The sequence below is a fragment of the Wyeomyia smithii genome, chromosome 3 (genome assembly GCF_029784165.1).
Source record: "Wyeomyia smithii strain HCP4-BCI-WySm-NY-G18 chromosome 3, ASM2978416v1, whole genome shotgun sequence".
Classification (NCBI taxonomy): Eukaryota; Metazoa; Arthropoda; class Insecta; order Diptera; family Culicidae; genus Wyeomyia; species Wyeomyia smithii.
Genome location: NC_073696.1, coordinates 131,525,109 through 131,551,220, shown reverse-complemented (window position 1 = coordinate 131,551,220; position 26,112 = coordinate 131,525,109). Strand labels below are relative to the sequence as shown.

Below are 26,112 nucleotides of genomic sequence, written 5' to 3'. Positions count from 1 at the left end.
GCTATATTATATCGCGGATATCATGTTAGAAAACCAATAAAAACCAAGTTTGCAACAATTGGCAACACAGCCAAAAGACATTTAACGCAACCCTACAATTTTCGTAATTCGCGTTGCATGCGGAAAAGAAGGAAGGATATATTTTTGCTTTTGTCATCCCGCCCATTTTGACAATTGCATATGAGAGTTCGCGATGGTGCGAGCCAACTAGATGACATCTCTATCCTAATTGCATTGCTTTTGTTGTCTTGTTTTTGCTTTGACCTGTTTTTGTTTTCTTCTCTTTTCAATCACCAAAGCAAATCTCGCGTAATTTTTCGAAAGGACCTAAATAACAATGACAGATTCTCTCCTCTCTCACTTTGTTTCGTTAATCACGTCGTCATTATAAATATTTTTCAAGCTTTCTTCCCCTTTATCGAGAGATTGTATTACTGTCTTGCTTACTATGCATTGAGTGTTATGAAATATGGAAAATATAACAAAGTTATTGATCAAAGAGAAAGTAAACGAAGAGAGTCTCTCAATGTTAGATAGGTCCTTTTGAAAAATTACGCGAGAAATGTCAAACCATATCATCTCACTGTGTGAAAACCCGAAGTGACATCCGATATCATCTGGCGATATCAGGTGATATACGGCGTAGTCTGAACAAGGCATTAGTTTGTGGTAAAACTTTGATCCTAATAATCTATGGCTACTCGGGATAAGTAACTTTCGCAGATCGTTTGAAGCATTCTATGCACGATATCAGCAAACCACAGTTTTTATAAAAAAGTTTTTTTTACGCTTCTTAACAAATCAACAAAAACAACAGACAAACAAAGCAAACTAACGATTAGCGATTCATCGACATTAACTAGTGAAACTTTATTCATCGTCTCGACGCGTTTTGTGCTGAACCGTATTTGGGAGCCTGGTTGTCTGGTGATGGCAAATAAAGCAAAGTCAAGACAAAAATAAATTGCTGTTTATTTCGATATCCTGGTAGGTCGTTTATTGTTGAAAAAAAAAAATTTAGATCATTGCACGATGTCATCATTTGACAATTTATGGAAGGTTAGATTTTCGGACTTAGATTTATTTTCGACGCAGCCTAAAGAATTTTTTTTCTGATGCTTTTTGGGATTGAACTATTCTAATTCAAATGTGTTCATTGTAACTAGTTTTTCATGCGCAATCTGCGTAAGGACAAAATAAAACCCAAATTATTCCACCTAGCGGTGAGGCCCAGCCATTCTCATTCAAACTTATCATTTGAGAAAATAGATTTACACGAATACTTCAATTTTCAGAAAAAATACACCTTGCTAATATTAGCTGGATTCATTTATCACTCTGAATAATAAATTGTTGGTAGCCAACAGTGAAACCGAACATTTCAAACATAACATTCAAACATATATAACATACATTAACACATACACATGAAAATAACATAATATAAATATGTTTCAAATATGTGCAGCTTTCGATTGTCGCTGCTATAAACCACCCGGAAAATACCTTCGCTGTCGGAGAACACATCTTACCTCTGGGACTGCCTGTGAACGAAAGAGGCCGATACGAGAAGACGGGATGCCTCGTTCGTGTCGAATGAGGCGAATGCGTTGGTGTGTGTGTTAACTCCTTATAAGGTATCATGTGCTCTAGTCGTGTTTATATATTGCTGCAAAAGGACTGTTGGGTCATAATCGATGCCAACACATGATTATGGTTGATTCGACGGTTGGTTGTTCTGCCCGTGTCCCACATCTTCCCTCTTCTCTAAAAAAAATGCTTGTTGCAGAGTTTCTTGACAATTCATTCGATCCGTTTTACGATAATGCCCCTAACTAAGCTAACGAATACAAGATTACCAAATAAATCATTCCGAGGATCTTCTATCTAACGATTCCAGTTCACAAATTCGCTGATATTCCGACAGGTGAGCTTTCGATCCCGAACCGAACGACGAAGCGTCGCATCGCGCGTATTATCACCTTCACTGTTGCTGCTGTCCACTGCGCCGTCAGCCTTTGGCAGGGTGGCCACTCAATCGGGAAAACGGGAAATGCGGGAAAAAGTCGGGAATTGAATTACATCGGGAAAAATGCGGGAAAAAGTCGGGAATTTTGTTATTTAATCGGGGTTTTGCTATCAAGATTTTTTCAAAGTATTGTGTATGATGCAATTACAAATGGTGGAGAAGTTGGAAGTGCAGGACTACAAGTTGGTCCCTTAAAAGTCAAATTTTTCTTCAGCAGTCAATTTTTTGACCAAAAAATCACTAAACTTACTTATTTTGACCCGCTGACCTACTTTTATACTTTTTTTTATACTTTTACTACTTTTATCAGTCCCGCTTTTCAAATGAAATAAATGTTGACATTGACACTAAATGTCTTAGAATAGCATTAAACGTCGAAATCTGGTGTTATCTAAAAAAATTGAATGGAAATCGGTTCGGAGTCTGGGAATGGAAGTTGCTAGTTTGTCGAGAAAACGTTTTTAGTGAGAGAATCAATTTCTCATATGTACAATAGAAACTGTTTCAATTTCTAAGAGCAATGCAAAATAAGTTTCACTGTACAATTTTACTAACATTACCAGTTATTAGTAGTTGTTTGAATGAACGAATTGAGGATAAAATATTCTTCTGATTCTCCTCTTCTGAGTTCTGATTCTCCAGTTTTTCAAAAAGATTTTTATTTCAGCTAGTCTTTTAGAAGAAATATTTGGCGAACTCTAGCGAAACTAGCTACAATTCCCGCTTATAAACTCAATACTGGTAAAAATTGAAAAAACATTTAAAACTTGCCACAAAATAAAGCAAGTATTATTTTGGAATTTTTTGAAAAACTAATTTTTGTACATATTTTAAATTCGTATTTTTTCTGTAAATTATACAATTTGACTGTAAAAAAAAAACTATTTTTGATGTAAATACAACCAGAAATGCTCTTAGAAAACAATATTATCGTTTTCGAGATTTTTCAAGAAAACATTTTATTTATTTTATTTGTTTCTGCATACGACTTTTTACATGCTTTTCGTTTTGTAACTGGCCTTAGAGTACGATGCTGGCCTAACTAGTCAGTCATCGTAGGTTCGTGTCTCAGCTCGAGAGAGACTGTTAGTGTCTGCAGGACCGTAGCGCTAGCCCTGCAATCGCCCTGTGTTTATTTACTTACTTTTTTGGCTTACTTACTTTCTAGGGCCGAACGAATTTGAGATGTCCAGCTTCTTCTGTCTTGGGCAGCCGTTCTCCAGTCTCCCCGTACACCAGCAGATCGTGCATCTTCTTCCACCGCGCACATCCACCGCGTGCGAGGCCTACCACGGAGTCGACGGCCTCTTCCTGGCTCACTACTGAAGATAGTTTTGGCGGCTCTCTCGTCAGGCATCCTGGCTACGTGTCCAACCCACTGAAGCCTGCCCCGCTGTATTACCTCCACTATATCAGCATGTTTGTATACCTGGTACAACTCGTGATTCATGCGTCTGCGCCACACTCCACCTTCCAATTTACCGCCATGTATCGATCGCAGAACTTTGCGTTAAAAAACTCCGAGCACTCGTCGATCAGCTTTCTTCAGCGTCCATGCTTCATGTCCGTAAAGGGCCACCGGGAGTATCAGCGTCCTATACAGCGCTAGTTTTGTGCGAGTTTGCAAACTACGGGACCTTAGCTGGTTACGCAGTCCGTAGAAAGCCCTGTTCGCAGCTGCAACTCGTCGTTTCACTTCACGGCTCATATCGTTGTCACATGTCACAAGCGTACCAAGATGAACGAATTCGTCAACCACTTCAAATCGTTCCCCATCTATCTCCACCTCATTCTGTGCCGAACACGCATCAGTACTGGACGTGTTTGGTGATCGGTCCGATAGAGTATAAAACAAAAGACGTGTGAACAAGTGTTGGCATTGTTTGCCTGGTCGAGTGAAATAAATCCGGGTTCAAGGTCGTTCCTTTGTGCAACTGTTTCGCATCGTGACTGCCAGCTGGTGCGTAAGCCGATTTGGCTGCTGGCTGGATTGTGCTACAGCAGTGGACGAGACACAAACGAGGAAAAAGAAGAAGCCATCAGTGTCAGCGAGTTGTATCGCTGTGTGGAGTGATCTCACACCTGGCTCGCTGCTGGTGGCTGTTTGGTGCTGCTCTATTGGTGCTGCTGGCTGTAACGGCTGCTACTTCGAACGATCGGACAACCAACCTTACTGGAAGGGAGAAATAAAAAGGTACGTGTTTTTGTCAGCGCTAGTGCGCTAAACTTAGCGCGATGGATGTAGATCCCTCGCCTCCCGCGCCACCATCCCCGAACCCCTCTGACCCTGACCCCTCTGTTACCCCCTCCCCTGTTCATTCTTCAGTCCCCCCTCGCCCCAGGCGTTACCCAGACGGAGCCCAGGGCAGCTATACTGTTTATTTTCGGCCAAAGGCAGGACCGAAATCGAAAAAGTTGAACCTCTTGCAGATTTCTAAAGACCTGACGAAGGAGTACAAGGGCGTGACCGAAATTTCCAAGGTCCGGCCTAACAAGCTCCGTGTCGTGGTCGGTAACCTGAAAGAGGCCAACGATATAGCTTGCTCTGAGCTCTTCACACGCGAGTATCGCGTTCACATACCCGCACGAGACGTGGAGATCGACGGTGTCATAACCGATTCGAGTCTGTCCGTCGAGTGTATACTGCAAAGTGCCAAAGGGTGCTTTAAGAACAAAACGTGTCCCGAAGTAAAGGTGCTCGACTGCAAGCAATTGCGGTCAGCATCGATCATCGGTGGCAAAACAGTATACACTCCGTCAGACTCGTTTCGAGTTACGTTCGCCGGGTCTGCACTACCAAGCCACGTCTCGATCCACCGGGTTCGTCTCCCTGTGAGGCTCTACGTGCCCCGCGTCATGAACTGCCTGAATTGCAAGCAGTTAGGCCATACAGCCGCCTACTGCTGCAATAAGGCACGTTGTGGCAAGTGTGGGGAGTCTCATGCGGAAGATTCTTGCAGTGTTAACGCTGAAAAGTGTATTCACTGCGGAGAAAATCTGCATGAGCTCTCGACATGTGCGGTGTACATGCAGCGCAGGGATAAAATAAAACGGTCTCTCAAAGAGCGTTCAAAGCGTTCCTACGCTGACATGCTGAAGAAGACCGTTACCACTTCTCCCGTTACTTCGAACCCCTTCGATCTGTTGCCCTCTGAGGAAACCGATTCTGACGATTCACCAGCGGGAGCATCTTACGCCAATCCTGGGGAGTCTAGAAAGAGGAAAAATATTTCCTCTCCTAAACTTCCCAGAAAAGGTCCTAAGATTTCTCAAAGTGAAATGAAAGTTACAAACAAATCAAACAGTGCTGCGGAAAAACCGAAGCAAACTCCTCCTGGGCTGGCAAATTTAAAGTCCCAGAAGGAGTTCCCAGCACTGCCAGGAACATCTAAAACCCCAGTTGCTCCTTTTACACTCCCAGTTGATGAAACAAACTCTGGATTAGTGAAATTTTCTGACATTGTGGACTGGATTTTTGAAACTTTCAATGTACCCGATCCAATTAAAATTTTTCTTACAGCATTCCTCCCAACAGTTAGATCATTTTTGAAGCAGTTGACTGCCCAATGGCCTCTCCTTGCAGCGATTTAAAAGCTTGGCTAAAGCAAAGAAACGTGGATATTGGCGTCGGTTCGTGAACGAGACGTCGAGGGAGACATCGATGAGCACTCTTTGGAACACAGCCCGAAGAATGCGGAATCGCGTAACGGTCAACGAAAGCGAGGAGTCTTCAAGTAGGTGGATATTTGATTTTGCCAGGAAAGTATGTCCGGACTCTGTTCCTGAGCAAAATATTGTTCGCGATGCGTCTCCGGGCCACGACGCGATAGAATCACCTTTTACGATGGCAGAACTTTCAGTTGCCCTCCTGTCCTGTAACAATAACGCGCCTGGATTAGATAGAATCAAATTCAACTTGTTGAAGAATCTACCCGGCAATGCCAAGAGGCGCTTGTTGAACTTGTTCAATAAGTTCCTGGAGCAAAACATTGTACCGCAGGATTGGAGGCAAGTGAAGGTGATCGCCATCCAAAAACCAGGGAAACCAGCTTCTAATCACAACTCTTATAGGCCGATTGCAATGCTATCCTGTATCCGGAAATTGATGGAAAAAATGTTACTCCGTCGTTTAGACCACTGGGTCGAATCAAATGGTCTACTATCAGAAACTCAATTTGGCTTCCGCCGTGCCAAAGGGACGAATGATTGTCTTGCGTTGCTTTCAACAGATATTCAGCTGGCGTTTGCTCGCAAAGAACAAATGGCGTCTGCGTTCTTGGACATTAAGGGGGCTTTTGATTCCGTTTCTATTGACATTCTTTCGGGTAAACTTCACCGACAAGGATTTTCTCCAATTTTGAACAATTTTTTGCACAATTTGTTGTCCGAAAAGCACATGCATTTTACGCATGGCGATTTGGCAACTTTTCGCATTAGCTACATGGGTCTTCCCCAGGGCTCATGTTTAAGCCCCCTTCTTTACAACTTTTATGTAAATGACATCGACGAATGTCTGGCAAATTCATGCACGATAAGACAACTTGCAGACGACAGTGTAATCTCTGTTACAGGAGCCAAAGCTGCCGATTTACAAGGACCATTGCAAGATACCTTGGACAATTTGTCTGCTTGGGCTTTACAGCTAGGTATCGAATTCTCTCCGGAGAAGACTGAGATAGTAGTTTTTTCTAGGAAGCATGAACCTGCTCAGCTTCAAACACAATTAATGGGTAAAACGATTTCTCAGGTTTTGGTACACAAATATCTTGGTGTCTGGTTCGACTCTAAAGGCACCTGGGGTTGTCACGTGAGGTATCTGATGAAAAAATGTCAACAAAGAGTGAATTTTCTTCGTACAATAACCGGACAATGGTGAGGAGCCCATCCAGGAGACCTTATAAGGCTTTACCAAACAACGATATTGTCTGTTATTGAATACGGGTGTTTCTGCTTCCGCTCCGCAGCAAACACACATTTGATCAAACTGGAGCGAATACAATATCGTTGTTTGCGTATCGCCTTAGGTTGCATGCAGTCGACCCATACGATGAGTTTGGAGGTTTTAGCTGGAGTACTACCATTGAAAAACCGCTTCTGGAGCCTGTCTTCTCGTATTCTAATCAAATGTGAGGTCTTGAACCGTCCCGTGATTGAAAATTTTGAAAGGTTAATCGAACTTAATTCTCAAACCCGTTTTATGACATTGTATTTCAATCACATGTCCCAAAATATTAACCCTTCTTCGAATATTCCAAATCGTGTCGACTTATCAAATACTTCTGATTCTACTGTGTTTTTCGATACATCCATGATAGAAGAAACTCGTGGAATCCCGGATCATTTACGCGTGCAGCAGATCCCTAAATTTTTTTCCAATAAATATCGAAACATCAACTGCGACAATATGTACTACACTGACGGATCACTTCTTGATGGGTCCACTGGCTTCGGTATCTTCAATAACAATTTAACCGTCTCCCATAAGCTCGATAATCCTGCTTCTGTTTACGTCGCAGAATTAGCTGCAATTCAGTACACCCTAGGGATTATCGAAAAAATGCCCACGGACCATTATTTCATCTTTACGGACAGTCTCAGTTCCATTGAGGCTCTCCGATCGATGAAAGATGTTAAGCACTCTCCGTATTTCCTGGGGAAAATACGGGAACATCTGAGTGCTTTATACGAAAAATCTACTCAGATTACCTTAGCGTGGGTCCCTTCTCACTGCTCGATACCGGGTAATGAGAAAGCGGACTCTTTGGCTAAGGTGGGCGCAACAAACGGTGATATTTATGAAAGACCAATTGCCTTTAATGAATTTTTCGCACTTGTACGTCAGAATACGATCATCAGTTGGCAAAATGCTTGGACCAGAGGGGAATTGGGAAGGTGGTTACATTCCATAATCCCCAAAGTATCGACGAACCCGTGGTTCAAGGGGTTGGATGTAGGTCGGGATTTCATTTGCGTGATGTCCCGGCTTATGTCCAATCACTATAGATTTGACGCGCTCCTCCGTCGTGTTGGGCTCGGGGAAAGTGGTATCTGTGCCTGTGGTGAAGGTTATCACGACATAGAGCATGTGGTTTGGTCATGCCCTGTACACCGTGACGCCAGGTCTAAATTAATAGCTTCCCTGCAGGCCGAGGGTAGACAGCCGGCTGTTCCTGTTCGTGATGTCTTGGCGAGCCGTGACCTATCCTACATGTCCCTTATATACGTTTTCCTGAAATCCATCCACGCCCCAGTCTAGTCCCGTTCCCCTCCGTCTACACCCAACAAAACGACAAGAACACGTTTGAACCTTAAGCACAAAACCAGCAACCAGACCCCGCACAATAGAACCAGGACCCAAGGACTACGAGTCTCTGTCCCAACTCACGACATCGTGGCTCAGCAGAACGAATCCATACATGCCATTCGACGATTATCAGACGACCATTGAACAACAAAACACTGATTGGAAATCCCATGCTAGTCGATAAGTTGTACTCCCGAGGATCTGTCGCAGGGTGAAAATTTGATCCGTCGTGGAACGCCCTTGTCGAAAACCAGCCTGGTATTCGCCAACAAAGGATTCCATTAGCGGTCTCAATCTGAAGAACAGGATACGGGAGAGCACTTTATATGCGAAGTTGAGCAACGTTATCCCTCGATAGTTGCCACAATCCAATCGATGGCCCTTCTTATAGATAGGGCAGATGAGGCCTTCCAACCAGTCGTTCGGCATTTGTTCGTCCACCCAGATCCTTAGTATTATCTGGTGGATCGCATAGTACAGCCGCTCGCTTCCCGCTTTTAGAAGTTCGGCCGGGATACCGTCCTTCCCAGCGGCCTTGCCGTTTTTCAGCTCACTAATCGCCTTTTTCACCTCCTCCTGTGTCGGTGGCTCCACAGCTTGTTAGTCACTCATAATCGTCATCCTGTTCCTGCTCTGCTCATCCGGCTCCTCACCGTTCAATAGCGCCTGAAAATGCTTCTTCCACCTGGCTGCAACCGTCGGTTTATCAGTAAGCAGGTTGCCGTCCTTGTCATTACACATGACCGGCACAGGGAAATTCCTGCTTCTGACTCTGTTGACAGTTCTATAGAATCTCCGCACGTCGTTTTCAGCATAGCTGTCCTCTGCGCTGGCGAGCACCTGCTCCTCGTACTCGCGCTTCTTCCGACGGTGAGTTCTATTTTCGGCAGCTCTTGCCACCCTGTACCTCTCTCTGTTCTGACGCGTAGCCGCAGTGAGCATGCGGCTCCTGGCACGGTTCTTCTCATCTGTCGCTCTCTGGCACTCAGCATCAAACCAGCCGTTAGGCTGTCTTCCACGCGTCGTACCTACCACCTCTCTCGCAGTCGTTTCGATGGCGCCGTGAATACTGCTCCACAGCCCATTTATGTCTTCTACTCCTTCCTCCTGCTGTTCTGCGATCCGTTGATCCAGCTCTCTGGCGTATTCTGCTGCCATGCCATCAGCTTTCAACCGCTGAATGTTTAAACGCGTCGTCCTCTCTGTACGAGATTTCAGCACGTTCGACAACCGTGCGCGGATCTTACAAACGACGAGATAATGGTCAGAGTCAACGTTTGGTCCCCGAAAAGACCTAACATCAGTAACATCCGAAAAGTGCCGACCGTCAATCAGTACGTGATCGATCTGGGAGCAGGCTTCTCCATTTGGATGCCTTCAGGTGTGTTTCCGAATATTCAAACGGGGAAAATAGGAGCTACATATGGCCATTCCTCTGGCCGCGGCAAAGTTTATCAGCCTCAGGCCGTTTTCATTGGTTGACGAGTGGAGGCTATGCCTTCCAATGACCGGACGGAAGAAATCGCCCTGTGCACCGCTGCTAAATCTGTGGCCAATAAACAAAAATATTTTAAATATTTTAAAAGCCCTAATTTTTTCAATAGAACTATATTACTATTTGGGCAGATAGTACTCCCGAGAAAGCTCACCGAGCAAGAGACCGTAGATCTTGGATCACCGGGTCGGCTTGCTGCGGGGTAATCGGAGGGGCTTCGCGCGGAAAAGTTGTGCAAGAAACTATTGGATTCCTAGGAGGTTTCTTTTGACCTTAAATGGAAAAACTGTTCATTCAATCTCTACTTTTTTTTTAACTGGCTATCTAAAGGGTGTGCGTGTGGGTGTATGTGGGGGGTGGGCGCTAGCGGATCAGTTTTTTTCCTCACGGTACGTACCGGCTACTTCGACGGATTCTGCTTCTGCTGAGCTGTGTTGCTGTTGCCGCAATGCTGCGTTGCTGGTTGCGGGGGAGAGGGAAACTCGTTGCTGTTCTGCGCTGCTCTGGTATGATGACCAAAATCGCAATGGCGGATGCGTGGTTTGGCGGGGAAGCGGGTTCTTCAGCGTCTTCCTTCGTTGACTCAATCGATGGGCCACGGACGAGACCGTATTGACGCCACCGAGAAGGGTCTTCCTTTACTGTTAGGGCCAGTTGCCCGAGGATTCCGCGGGCTCGTCGCTGCCCGAAACTTCTTTATGGTTAGACGTAGGTGGATTTCACCACCTAGGCCGACTCGTGTGGAACGACGAACGAATAAAATATTCGTTTTGGTGAAAAAAACAGAAAAGAAAAAGGTTCTATTCGGACATAGACTATTAGCACGTCGTTGCTAAAGTGGGGTGGTATTCTTTACCTGAATGCACTCTTTTTTTGGCTGATATTCGGCACTCACTTAGCTACTTTATATTTTTTTCTAAATCTCTACTCACTTGCTTCTTACACGAACGCTGCGGTACTTCTGACCGTTTAGCGGTTTTTCAACTCTTGATTTCCCCTCTTTTTACCACCCACCATTTTCTTCCCTTTTCCTGCATTTGATTATGCCCACCCCCTCAGGGTTGTATTTTGCTGAATGTGTATAACAGTTCCGCGTTTAGCTTGGCCCATTTTAGTATGTATAACAATTTTTGTGTTTGTGTATCTTACTAACTAATAACATTATTTTTATTTTTATTTACTAATCCTACTAACAAACTACATGAAAATGAATAAGAAACACAATAGTTACATATAAACATACAGCACATTTTAAAAAATACTAAGGACGATTTGTAACAACAGTTACAACTACTATTTAAAGCTTTGCCGGAAACATCACACCAAAATAATTAGCTTGATTGGTGTGATGTTTACGGCAAAGCTTTAGATAGTAGTTCTATTAAAAAAATTTATTGAATATCTCAAAAAGCTTATTTTTTGAATTCTAAGTTGCCAAATGTTACAACGGTGATTATTTAAACACGGAAGAAGTTAAAATTTCTGAAAGTTTTTTTTCGAAACCAGAACGATTTGTTTGATTGGTGCGATATTTTCGGCAAAGTTGTTGGCAGTAGTTGAGTATTAAAAATAATCTAAATTACACATTGATTTTGAATAATCTAAATTACATTGAGTTGATTTTTGAAAAATATTTTATTGATGATCATGGAGAAACAAAAACTAAAAATTCTTCAGGAAAAATTCTAATAAAAAGGATTTGGGAAAATTCCGGGAAACTTTTTTTTTCTTGAAAAGTTAAATCACTTATTTCGAAATGTTAGCCCCTAATATCATTTTTTTTTATCAGCTAGGCCATTCCGAGCGCTGGATGCAAACAAGTTGAAGATGTTCGCAGATACCCAGAGAGATGCAGCTTTGATGGACTAACAAATCAAAATATTGAAAAAGTTGTGAATTCACTTCTGAAAAATTTTCAGAAATCTACGTAACGCGTGATAAACGAAATACAGTTAAATCGCAATATTTTTCCTGAATGTAAAATAGTATTTTCAATTTGAGAAAAAAAACGCAAATCCATGTCACAAGTTTTGTTCCCTAAATAATCAATTCGATCAAAATATTCATTACTCTTAGGTTAAGTAATTTTATGTTCACCCTTAATTTCCCACGACTTTTCCCGATGATTTGAACAACGAAAAAAAACGTTTGTACGAAAAGTGCTGTTTTGTTTGTTGTTGTTCCCCTCATAGGTTATTATGCGTTGAAAAAAGGGTGCTTATATCATATTTTTCAGAAGACAGATAGACAAACATAATGAGTGCACAAAATAGCTAACACGATTATTGACTGCCTTATGGAAGATTTGCAAATTTGAGAAAACCGTAAAAATTGTATTTAACCTGTCTACCAAGGGAAGGCAAAGGTTGCAGTTTATGTAACTAATCAACTGTTTGTGTTGAATGTCCCGAGCAAATCCGGTAGATGTGATATGAGCTATATCTTCCAATTTAGGGTCCAAAAATTGACGTTCAGTAGTCGATAGAACATGACCTAACTACCGTTTCTGACAATCGGGAATTTCTTGCAATCATGTGGGAAAAAGTCGGGAAAAATGCGGGAACTCGAAAATGTAAAATGAGTGGCCACCCTGCTTTGGTGAAGACTCATCATTTCTCCATTCTCTGACCTTACGAGTTTGACTGACATGACGTCGTAATATTTTCCCCGCATCATTGCACATGACAAGATTACCATTGTCTTTTTCTATTACGGTAAACCTCTTAGGGTCAAGCCTCGCATTTCCTTTTGCTCGAGCTGTTCGCTCAGCAATAATGACATCACCAGGCTTGACACAACACCTTTTGCCCCTCGGCGATTATCCTCGTAGGATTGCATCATGATCCGTAATTCCTCCGACAAGCAATGGCAACCGGCGCCTGATTTTGCGCCCCATTAGAACGTCGTCTAGAGGTACCCTTGTTACACTATGGGCCGCCGCGTTGGGTGCCTCAACTGCAGCTTGCAGTTCTTTCATGTAGCTAGTTCCAGAAGCAATCGCTGTGGCCATTGCCTTGTTGACAAGCTCCATGTAGCCCTCAACTAGGCCATTTTGCTGCTGGAAGAGTGGAGTACTGAAAATTGTATTTATGCCTCTATCACTACAAAATTGCCTATACTCTTCACTATTAAAAGGAGGACCGTTGTCTGATTTTATGTTCTGGGGATATCCTTCTCTCTCGAATATTTGCTCCAAAACGTTTCTTAGGTGATCGAAACTTGTGGATTTAACCGGTTTTGCTATCAAGTAACGGGATCTATAGTCTACAACGACTAAAATTAATATTCCATTCAACTTAGAGTATGGACCACTAAAGTCCAACGCTATCGTCTCGCATGCTGACTTCGGGGTAAAAGTACGTCTCAATGGTGTGGGTCTCTCCGGTTTGCTAGTTGTAGCGCATGCTTGACATGTTTCCACACATTCATCAGCATCTACCGTCATACCGAAGCGATTTTGGAATCACTGCACAGCCTCTTTTAATGATGATACCGTTACCGTTACGGACCGACAAGTGTTCCACTGTGCGTCCTTGGGGAAAGGCTTTTATATGGTCCCAACGAATGCCTTGCACTAAGCCGTGCTGTCTGGCTTGAGTTGGCACTGCGTTCCAACTCATCTCTGCATCGGTCGGAAGCGGCATACTTGAGGTGCGTTGGTTATTATCCAAACAAAACTTTTTTGAACTTTTCCATCTTTTCGTACAACTCTGCATTCGACGCGGCTGATCGACGACGGACGAGCTCCGTACCTGGTTCTTCAAATCTCGCTTGATTCCCCATCCGTTGTTCCATCGGTACATCGCCGAGTGCTTCTTCTGCGTTCGTTGAATCGTTACCGTTTTCTAAAACGACGTTCTGCTCCCCCTCGGTAAGCAACTGCACATCGTTAACGGAAACCATAGATGCGTTTCCATCTCTCTCCACACAGGGCGATTCAGTATCTTCCAATCCACAATCGACAATTTGATCGTCTCCCGAGTCCGTTACATACTCGGGCGCTCGTACATACTTGCCTGCGTAGGCCATTATTAAATCAGAACAAAATGTTTTCAAGATTAAAAAAGGTACGGAAAAAGCAGGTAAAATGAGGCCATGATCTTTAAGATGTGGTATTAAAAAAAATATATATGCATACTTTCTAATAAGTTTCAAACTGATGGTCAAAAATAAATTACTTTAAAATTTCCATAACAAATTTCTTGTGGTCATCCCGAGCTCACAACATTCGTTTATGCTCCATGCACGTTTATCCCAACGCGTGCTGCGTTTCAAACATGTTTATTTGTAGTTCTAATACATTTGTGATATTTCAAAATATCACCCCAAGCGCATGAAAATCGTTTATTTTGTTTGCACGGTTATCCCAAACACATGCATCGTCTTTGAAGGTCATATTTCTTTTCAGCGGTTATCCCAAAGCGTTTTGCTAAATCCATCGTGGTCATCCCGATCGCACACGAATCCTATTTTCTTTTTTGTTTCAGCAGTTATCACTAGTTATAAATTATAACTTATAATATCTTTTTTCACTAATTACAATATCTAGCAACTTGTGGTCATCCCGAACGCACACACTGGTTGTGTCGAATTTTTTTTACTATAATATCAACGCGAGTTTCTGTTCATCTAACTTTTTCGGCGCATTTTGTTTCCTTTCATGAATCACCGAGGCTTATATAAACTGCATTCACCGGGGAAAACAAAAAGCACCAAGAAACATTGGAGGAAAAAAACCGCCATATTGTAGCAAACTACAACTCTCTCTCGTACTTTCGTAAACAAATCACTGTTTTTTGTTTTCTTTTGTTGTATTCGATTATTTCCTTGTCATCAAAAGAATTGTAACACAACAGTACAGAAGAAATTCACCATTTTAGTTGAAAAATATAACAGAACTTTTAATGGCAGGATTGCCAATGTGCAACTTTCGATTGCCGCTGCTATAAACCACCCGGAAAATACCTTCGCTGTCGGAGAACACATCTTACCTCTGGGACTGCTTGTGAACGAAAGAGGCCGATCCTTGGACCACTTTTATAGCTTCGGTTTTGCCAGTGATTCCTTTAAATATCCTTACGTGGGAAGTAGTGCGCTGTATAGTAGAGATGGTCGGGTTTGAAAATTTTTGAAAGTGTCGGGTACGGGTCGTGTCCGGGTTTTGTGAAAAAAATATTCTCGGGTTCGGGTCGGGTTCGGGTTTGAAAATGTCGGGTTCAGGTCGGGTTTGGGTATTAAAACCCGAACCCGACTTTAAAATTTATGAAATCTCGGGTTCGGGTTTCTTAATTTCAGGTTTGGGTCGGGTTCGGGTTTCAAAGAAATAAAGTTTTCGGGTTCGGGTCGGGTTCGGGTTTGAACGAAAAAAAAAAAGTTTCGGGTTCGAGTCGGGCTCGGGTTTCGACCGAAAAAAAAATTCGGGTTCGGGTCGGGTACGGGTTTGACCGAGCGTCAAATATTTGTCACTTTTTGACAGATAAAAATTTGGTCAAAGATAATTATTTGTCACTCTCCAATTTTAACATGGGGCAAACACGGGCAAACAACAACCATGATGTCAAATAAATTTGACCATTATGTCAGAAGGTCAAATATTTGACCATTAGACAAAGAGTGTACTACAGGCTTAAGGCTGCTCGCACCTACGCGAACTCTCATATGTAATTGTCAAAATGTGCGTGATGACAAAAGCAAAAATATTTCCTTCCTTTTTTTCGCATGCAAAAACCAAACAAATATCAGCAACAACGTCAACGCGAATACTGAACGTGTTGGTTTGGGCGCCAATCATCGTATGAAAAAAAAGTGAGCAGAAAATTTAAAAAAAAACTATGCAAAATGTTCACCTGCTCGAAAAAACACCCTGTGCAAAATTTCAGCTCAATCGGACTTAAAATGGGGTGGCGCAAAGTGATTGAAGTTTGGCTTTTTTGAAAACCGAAAACCGAAATTTTGGTTTTCGAAAATGTTTTTTTGATGCCAAATGACTTAAAAACGCATGAAACGTCGAGAATTGGTGTCATCTGAAAAATTTTTTTTTGCAAAAATTTACTCTCTGGGACTCTGGGTCGTTTTTTCAATTGTGGAAGGCGGAGTTCAAAATGTTTAGAATTTATCTTTTGAAATTGATCACTAGTCTCTCGAAATAGCTTGTATAATGATATACACCATAACTATCATCGAATACATTATGTTTCATTAGAGTGGTTCATCTATTCGACATAGGGTGGTTCATAATTTTGTGTAAAAATGAGTACAAAATGAAAAAAAATCACTTTTCACTGAATACCAATAGAAAAATTCCTGAAAATATAATATTTGTTATATCATTGTCGTTAGGGTGGCAATGTTGAATTGGAAAAATTATAAGTAAAATGGCAAAATATTACAAAACAAATTTACAAAATGTATCAAACTACTCTGTGCAAAAAAAAAATTATCTCAACCAAAATTAAGATTGTGTCTCGTGGAAAATCTTGAATGCTTTAATGTCATTTGCAAAATCACACACGGGAGGTACATGGAATTTTAATATTTGAAAAATGTTTTAGATTCCAAGTGTCTTAAACTTTTAAATGAAACGGTGGAAACTGATGGAATATGTTATATTACTTTGTTTGAAAAATCTACTCTCTAAGACACTTGCACTCGTCTTTCGAATGTTGTACCAGACAATTTATTCGTTCGTTTACCACAATAATGTCCTTTGCCAACACTTGATTGAACACACAGTGCTCTGGTTTATATAATCGGACAAAAGACTGTATCGATGTTATTCTGTGATAATGAGAGTATAGGGATCTCAATCAGATACGCAACACAATTGACTCGTTGTTTCTGGGTTTGCGTCGTTTTGACAGTTCGACCATAAATTTTCTGTCAAGTTTACATCATCAGAACGTGAACGTGCTAAATGGCTGAAACTTTGCATAGACGTTTTTATAGGCAAAAGATGCCATTTTGTGCTATTGGTTTGATTTATTGAAACACAACTCATTTTTGAAAAGCTATTGGAGAATGCTATTTCGGATAGGTATTGATGATTACAAAAATTTTTAGAGCCAACACGGTTCGTTTGAGCGGTGGGACATCTTCGGCAAAGTTGTAGATAATAGTTTTGTTTTTCAAAAAAAAAAATATACACTCTAAAAACAAATTACTAATTTAAAAAAAATAAAAGAAAGTTATAAATTAATTATCGAAAACAGCCCATTTAAAAAAACTGTTTTTTTTTATAAAAACTACGAAAGTTTTCCTGAACAACGAAACCGGCCATGGAGAAATCAGAAAAAAAGTTATATATTTTGAATTTTTTTTTTTTCACAAGGTACATTTTTTTGGAGGAACGAAGTTATTATTTACAACTTTGCCAGATACACTATGCCAATCAAATAAACCGTTTTGACTGTAGAAATATTCTTGATTCCTCATAGAGTGCTCTATTGGAAATTAAAAATAAGTCTACAGTCGAAACGGCATAGTGTCTTCGGCAAAGTTGTAGATAATATTTTGTCCTTCCAAAAAAATATGCCTTAAAGAAAAATTGAAAATATTTTTTTTTTCAAAAAATATTTTTTTTTAAAATGATAACTTTTTTTTCTTGATTTCTATATGATCGACTGGTTTCATTGTTTTGGTAATCTTTCGTAGGTTTTATTTAAAAAAATCAAGTTTTTAAAAAATGAGCCCTTTTGAATAATTAATTTTTAATCTTTCTTCTAACTTTTGAGTGAACAATTTTTTGAGTGTAATTTTTTTGGAAAGACAGAATTTTTATCTACAACTTTGTCGAAGACGTCACACCAATCAAACGAACCGAAGTGCTCTTTTTATTTTATACTCATTTTTCACAATATTATGAACCACTCTATGCCGAATAAATGAACCACCCTAATGAAACATAATGTATTCGATGATAGTTATAGTGTATATCATTATACAAGCTATTTCGAGAGACTAGTGATTAGTTTCAAAAGATATTCTAAACATTTTGAACTCCGCCTTCCACAATTGAAAAAATGACTAAGTCCCAGAGTAAATTTTTGCAAAAAAAATTTTTTCAGATGACACCAATTCTCGACGTTTCATGCGTTTTTAAGTCATTTGGCATCAAACAAAAATTTTCGAAAACCGAAATTTCACGTAACCCCCCCTTGGGTGATTTCGGTTTTCAAAAAAGCCAAACTTCAATCGCTTTGCGCCACCCCATTTTTAATCCGATTGAGCTGAAATTTTGCACAGGGTGTTTTTTCGAGCAGGTGAACATTTTGTAAAGGTTTTTTTTTTGAAATTCGAGATGACCATTTTGGCTGGCACCCTAGTGTTGGTGTTGAAGTGGATGTTTATTTGGCGGTCGTTATTAAGTACCGATCAACAGGAGTAATGTAATTGTTGTTAGAGACAACAAAACACTTATTATCATCTTGTTCCATCTACAATTTGCAATCTGCAATGACGAAGAACGAATATCAAGTTTATGAAGTGTGCCACGAATACCCTTGGTGATGGTCTGCCGAACATCTAGTTTTTTATTATGGCACTACATCTTTGTTTTTTTTCGAGGTTTTTTGTACTAATGCACATTCGGAAAAATGGGAAAGATTTCAGATTTTATACGGCAATAACAGCATAACTACATGATGGATAACAATAATTAATATGTTGTTGGACAGAAAAAAATTTTGCACAATTTTAGAAATCGCTGGATGATAATTATTATTTCATTGCTCAGCGTTAAAAATAGGTATAAAGTTTCAAGGGTAAATTTACGCGAGCAATGAACCAATCACATGCAAGCATACCTAGCATAGATGACATGAGTAGACACCGAACATTTACTATGATTTTTTTATATCAGTATCAAAACAATGACAGTTTTTCCGTTCATACAAGTCAATTATTGTGTGCTTTAGGAACTTAGAATAATTTGATGTCACGATGGTAAAGGTTTCTCGAAAAGTTTGAAACAGACCTCTTTCTTGAACAATTGGGTCTTAAAGTTTTAAACGGTTTACTGATTTTTAAATATCAGCTGAAAGAGTGCAATTTTCTGAGCTAAACGTGATTTTTAAGAAATGTTTATCATTGTTCTTCGATTTTTAAATAAAAAATAAAAAACTACTTGACATGCCTTAAATGACAGTTCTCCCATATACCGTACATGGGCGAAATGTCATTTAAGACATTTCGAGCAGCTTTTTATTCTTTATTTAAAAATGGAAGGAAAACGATAAATTTTTTTAAAAAAATCACATTTTACTCAGAAAAGGCGGTTTTTTCAAATGATATATAAGGACTAGTATAGCTTTGGGACCCAATTTCTCAATTTTCTGTTAGAAAAAAGCCAGTAAAGGCTGAGCAATAAGGTCACCATGCGGCGCTAGTGCACAATTGATTTGATCTTCAAAAATTATCACGGAATTTTCGATTAATGTTATTTTTGCTTGAACGTCTGTTTACGGTCGTATCGTTTGTACAAGCAGCGATGATAAATCCGTTAAAAGTTGCTGGCATGATTGAATGTCTTGTTGAGTAATATTGATAATTATGTCAATGGTAGCTATATTTGTATCTTATTTTAATTTTAATTTTAGAACTCGGACATGAATTCAAAACAAATTAACGCACAAACGAGGCGCACTACAACCGTGTCAAATGGGATGTAAGATGAGTAGAACAGGTACTGAACAACCGTTTCTGGCATTTATAATAAGAAACATTAGCACCTTAGAAATATTCCTAAGATATTGTGAAAGTGTTATAGATTACTTTGTAGGAATAGTAAATAATTGTAGTATATACGTTTCGGTTTTTATTGTGATATCTTTATTTTGTAACCCAAATAAAAGTTTCATATCATATTATACTTTGTTGTTAAACACTAAACAATAAACGCATACCATTTGGCAAATCAGTGTATTTCAACTTGAGAGAAAATAACCAATACATTTTTTGTGTGAGATTAGGAAAAGTGGATGGTTTGGCATTGAAAGTTTCGTATAAAGATTTCATGATTTAGAAGCGAGCAAGTTCTGGAATCAACATTTGCAGAGTCAACTGACCTCGCTCATTGCCACATGATTCTGCTAGGTCCAATACAACGCGAAGCGTTTTCCAATGTGCTCACATTGTCAATATTATTCGTTACGTGAGATCAGTGTTTTCAGTGCCCTCCGCTCCGGTGTTTGCCAAAGTGTGAAACACCGGGGCCGAAAATATAACACCGACACTGGCTCCGGTGTTTCAGTAGTCGCGCTTCGTGTCGTCTGTCTAACACTGAGTGGTAGTTGCAAAACACGTCGTATCGTGTTTCTATGCAAAAACCGCACCCGGGTGTAGAATGGTACCGAACATAAAACACATAGTCTCACCCCTTGTCGAAAGTTCGGAAGAACTAGAGATGTCGAGAACAAGCGAGGTCTCATCGTAGAGCAGAACAGTGGCGAACGTTACCGTAACCGGAGGATGTGCTTCAGTGGCCTCACTTCAGTGGATCTTCAAAACCCATACAGCGTAAAGAAATGCCGGCATGGCAAGATAACAGCTGAAGAATATAGCCGATTTTTGTCTGTTACTGAAATGAAATCAACAACTGCGTGTAAGACGATAGAGATTCTGGAGAGTTTGTTCAAGCACCATACGTACTTGGAAACAGTTCGAACTGATAACAGGCCCCCATTTGCTAGTGAAGAGTTTGCGAATTACTGTGTTAGCAAGTATCCCATATTGGCCGTAGATGAATGGCCTGGTTGAACGACAGAATCAGGGAATCCTGCGTATTCTGAAAATTGCTCGTACGATGAAAGAGGATTGGTGGAAAACGGATGAAGAATATGTGTATTCGTACAACACCACACCGCACTCTGTCACTGGAAAGTCGCCAATGGAGTTGCTTACAGGCCGGCCTGTAAAAGATCTGCTGCCGTCACTACGCACTGAACCCCACTGAAATCGTGATAAAGAACGGAATAAGGATATCATAAGAAAAAATGCAGGGTAAACTATATGCTGAGTCATGCAAAGGTGTCGGATATAGCTGTTGAAGATAGCGTCATGATCTGGAACTATGAGACGGGGAAACTCGAGCCAACTTTTCGACCGGAAAAGTATTCAGTGGTTCATGAAAGTGGAAGCGACGTAATTGTACTGAGCGAAGATGGCGTCCGGTACAGACGCTCTGTATCTTATCTGAGAAAGTATCCGACTGCTAGTGCACAAGATGAATCCGAGGATGGATTGGGGCTGAAACCATATACAACAGATCCTGTCATGAGACCCGCCACAGCAGACAAACCAGAAAGGAGCGCTACCCGAAAAAATATTACATCAAAAAAACCTTGAAAGTTACTGTAATTGTACATAGTTTTACCATGATTTAACTTATTTTTCATTTTAAATACATCAATTTTACATTAAACATCATTGTCCAGAACAATAAAAAACATTGTGTTTGCCATTTTTACCACGAAAAAGGAGGGTTGTTATGTATCTTAACAGGAATTTTTCAGGCACTTTTCCCATACATTTATAAGTCACTGACAATGTTTTTCATGGTAAAATTATTGTCGGTGGTAGAATAAACAACAGAAAATGTTGTTAAAACATGATAATAACAAAAAACGTGTGCAAGCTTACAGTAAACATACCACGTTTTTGAGACTTACAATAAAAAACATTGTCCATTTACTGTTCTCACCGCAAAATATATTGTATTTTTTTTTTCGGGTACTCATGTTGAAACGCCACCCACGAAACGTCTAAACAGAATCACTAAAATGCCAGCACGATATGATGATTAATTTTTCTAAAAGGATTTTTTCTTTTCATTATGTTTTTAATTAAACTTAAGAAAATAAAATTAACATATCTTTTTTTTCTTCGTACAGTTTTTTTTCTCTGCTATGTAACCGTTGTTACAAATTGTCCTTAGTATTTTTTAAAATGTGCTGTATGTATATTATAACTATTGTGTTTCTAATTTATTTTCATGTAGTTTGTTAGTAGGATTAGTAAATTGAAATAAAAATGATGTTATTAGTTAGGTTAGTAAGATACACAAACACAAAAAATTGTTATGTTAAAATGGGCCAAGCTAAACGCGGAACTGTTTTACGCAATCAGCAAAATACAACCCTGAGGGGGTGGGCATAATCAAATGCAGGAAAAGGGAAGAAAATGGTGGGTGGTAAAAGGAGAGGAAATCGAGAGTTGAAAAACCGCCAAACGGTCAGAAGTACCGCAGCGTTCGTGTGACAAGCAAGTGAGTAGAGATTTTGAAAAAATATAAAGTAGCTAAGTGAGTGCCTAATATTAGCCAAAGAAAGAGTGCATTCAAGTAAAGAATACCACCCCACTTTAGCTACGACGTGCTAATAGTTTATGTCCGAGTAGGACCTTTTTTTCTGTTTTTTCACCAAACAAAACGAATATTTCATTCGTTCGTCGTTCTCTCACTTCACACGAGTCGGCTTAGGTGGTGAAATCCACCTACGTCTAACCGTAAATGCGTTTCGGGCAGCGACGAGCCCGCGGAATCCTCGGGCAACTGGCCCTGATAGTAAAGGAGGACCCTTCTCGGTGGCGTCAATACGCTCTCGTCCGTGGCCCATCGATTGAATCAACGAAGGAAGACGCTGAAGAACCCGCTTCCCCGACAAACCACGCATCCGCCATTGCGATTTTGGTCATCATATTAGAGCAGCGCAGAACAGCAACGAGTTTTCCCCCTCCCCCGCAACCAGCATCGCAGCAGCAGCAGCATCGAAGCAACAGCAGAACCAGAACCCTTCGAAGTAGCCGGTACGTACCGTGAGAAAATAGATTGATCCGCTAGCGCCCGCCCCCCACACACACATCCACACGCACACCCTTTAGATACTCAATTAAAAAACCCAAAAATTGAATTACCAGTTTTTTTATATAAGGTCAAAAGAAAACTCCTAGGAATCCAATAGTTTCTTGCACAACTTTTCCCGCGTAGCACCTCCGATTACCCCGCAGCAAGCCGACCCGGTGATCCAAGATCCACGGTTTCTTGCTCGGTGAGCTTTCTCGGGAGTACTATCTACCCCAGTTAAAGAGTAATAGCTAGGTTAGGGAGGTAGAATAGTAGTGAACAAAAAACGCCCCTTGTCGAAAGTTCAGAAGAACTAGATACGGCGAGAGCAAGCGAGGTCTCATCGTAGAGCAGAACAGTGGCGAACGTTACCGTGAGCGGACTAATAAATCTATATCCGTATAAATGCCGTAAGCGAATCTGTATAAATTATAGGAAACCGAACTAATCGTTAATCCGGGGTGAACTCTACACCGGGCAGCTCAGTTCAGTGTTTTCGCCATGGTTACCTTCCGTTCATTTTGGACGTGTTATCGAATGCTATATTTGCCAACAATATTGACATGAGTCGAAATTTTGTCACTTGGAACTAGAATGTTTAATTTGTGGAAATTTTACCTCCAATATAACACATGTCTTTATCCTTCATTCGCCAATCGCATTTTCTGTTTGTTCTGTTTATTAATTGCTTAGCCAAGGCAGGGTACCAATTTTACCGCCTACCTCTTCTACTCCTGTCAAAGCTCGATTCAAGCTTATGTCAACGTAGTAAGTAGTTCTAACGTTTTACCGGCAAATCCAGATAGTTTGAAAATCAATAGAGATATTGTGGGAAGAATGAACCAGGATGTGAGAATGGGCTTCAAGTGGTGAGTCCTTATCTCCCCCCTCCATGAGCCATAAGATCACAATAGACTGTCAGTTGAAACATGGGCACAAAAGATTGGCGTTGCCTGGACAATGTTGTCATCCGAAAATTACTAGGTGAGCGAGAGCGACGCGATCGTTGGTGCGTAAATCATCCTTGGGCGGTAGATGAGAACCCAAGTAACCAAAAGTTCGGATAAAAGTAGAATTTATAGACTAACCAGCCAATCTAACGGTCACGAACAGAATTCTATTCAGCTTAATTTTTAAGTAAATCACCGGCCTTTCCAGTTCGCATTTGTTGAATAAACTCCGAGTAGCATGCAAAGCAGCTTCAAAACCGAACTAGAAAGTTCACATTAATAGCGAATTTCTTTATTCGCAGAGCCCACCTCGAGCTATCTGGCATCTCTCTCTTGCATCGTAAATCGCGATATAGCGTCTCGAATCCTGCGTAGATTTCCACTGACTTCGTGGAATAAACAAATTCGCTATAATTTCGGATAGGTCGCTAACAGAGCGCTATTCAGCTTGAAAAGAAAACTTCAAAAAATTTAAAATAAAATTCAATTTGCAATTTTTCAATTCCCTCACTCATCATTCGTGTTGGTATAATTCCATGATAATCATTTACTGAAGAAATCAGAGGAATACTTGCCTGGCTTCATTTATTATCAAATTTAATAATTTTTTTGCAACTTACTACAGAAACTCCGAACTCGAGTCCTCCCTCTTTGAAGCCTAGATTCATACCACTGCTCCGATCTCGCTATATGAGATCAGCATCGATTTGTATTGTGCCGTGTCAAATAAAAGTTGTGTGAACAAAAAAAAAATCAGCATCGATTTTACTCGATGTGCTGATTTCTCTTCGTTACCTACACGTTCATAGCAAGGAAAATACCGGGTCTCCCTGCTTGGAAGTTCAGATAAAGTACAGGCGGAACCTCATGCGAACTAGGAAGTTCAGAAAAGGCTGACGCGGAACTTTTTATGAACATTCAAGTTCAGAAAAAGTACAAGCGAAACGCAATGTGAACTTAAGTCTGACAGTTCTCTAGTTTGTTTTGATTTTACTGCTGTTTGTAGGTACCATGGAACGGGGTGAAATTGATAAATTTTTATAACAATTTCCAATTAACTAGCTCCATGTAAATTTTTCCCGAAATACTACACGCAAAAGTTGGATGGTGCGAAACCAGTTCAAAATTGTGCGTTTTTAGCGCAATTGTTGATGTAATTCGGAACCAGTACAATGATTGCGTGTTGGGCATAACGCAATTATTGCTCTAGCGTTGCTCCAATGTATTTGGCAGCTCCAAACTACTACACCTAAACAGTTTCAACTGGTATCAAGCAGCCCAGTAAGAATTGTCGGGCCGATGTCGGACCAATTCGCGTCTGATTCTCCGATAGATCGGTCCAACAACGGGTGGACATTTCGCTCAACATCGGTCCGATATCGTGCTCAAATGCAACAAAAATGTCGGACCAGGGTTCATTCGCTCCTAGGGGTTCATTCGTCTTCGTGCGTCGCGGGCGAGAGGGAAGTTTAGTTGTGTTTGTTTTGAAGCAAGTCCGGTGCGGCTGGCATGCGGACTTGGTCAAAACAAACACAACCAAACTTCTCCTGCCGCAAAGAGATCACGATGGCGGGGTGTGCGATTCAATCTTCATTGTATGCGACGCAGCAACGGCGGTGTGCAGGTTGCTTTGTTTTGATTATTTTGATTGCGCGGTTTTGGATTAGAGCGCTTCATTTATTTTAGGATGGTGCATGATTAATTATTTTTATCCACTATATGAAAATGGATTTACGTAACGCAGATTTTATTGATATTATTCCCGCCGTTACTGAGGTGCACAATAAGCACCATCATTTTAAATCAAGAAAGTAAGCGGTGACATGTGCGTTTTATTGCAATAAAATATTTGTAGAGTTCGGAACAATATATTTGTGAAACATTTAGGGTTTCTTAATAATAAAAATTGTGATATCATTCACATAACGTAAGCGTGGTGGCGGGGCTGTGCGATTCAAACCTCATTGTGTTCGATGCAACAACGGCGATGTGCAGGTTGCTTTATTTTGATTATTTTGATAGCGCAGTGTTGGATTAGAGCGCTTCATTTATTTTAGGATGGTGCATGATTAATTATTTTAATCCACTATATAAAAATGGATTTACGTAACGCAGATTTTATTGATGTTATTTCCGCCGTTACCGAGGTGCACAATAAGCACCATCATTTTCAATCGTTTAAAATCAAGAAAGTAAGCGGTGACATGTACGTTTTATTGCAAGAAAATATTCGTTGAGTTCAAAACAATATATTTGTGAAACATTTAGGGTTTCTAAATTATAAAAATTGTGATATCAGTCGCATAATGTAAAACGTGGTGGCGGGGCTGTGCAATTTATACCTAGTGGTATGCGACACAGCAGCGGCGGTGTACAGATTGCTTTGTTTTGATTATTTTGATAGCGCAGTATTGAATTAGAGGGCTTCATTCATACGATGCTTCATGATTAATCTACTATATTAAAATGGAATTACGTAATGCAGATCTTATTGATATC

At 40.5% G+C, this 26,112-nt stretch overlaps 1 protein-coding gene across 5 annotated transcripts in view; it reads left to right on the top strand.

The window, feature by feature from the left end:
- The window catches only part of LOC129726985 (pyruvate dehydrogenase (acetyl-transferring) kinase, mitochondrial), a 124,097-nt gene extending 104,359 nt beyond the window's left edge, over positions 1-19,738 (top strand). For 2 of the 5 annotated variants that reach the window (XM_055684313.1, XM_055684314.1), the window contains one exon: positions 3,198-3,960. In XM_055684313.1, coding sequence (XP_055540288.1) covers positions 3,198-3,638 — 441 coding nt within the window. In that variant the 3' untranslated portion in view covers positions 3,639-3,960. Of the gene's footprint in view, positions 1-3,197; positions 3,978-19,421 lie in introns of those variants that run through there. The other 3 variants (XM_055684316.1, XM_055684315.1, XM_055684311.1) reach the window with 3 other exon arrangements.
- Positions 19,739-26,112: the final 6,374 nt, after the last annotated feature.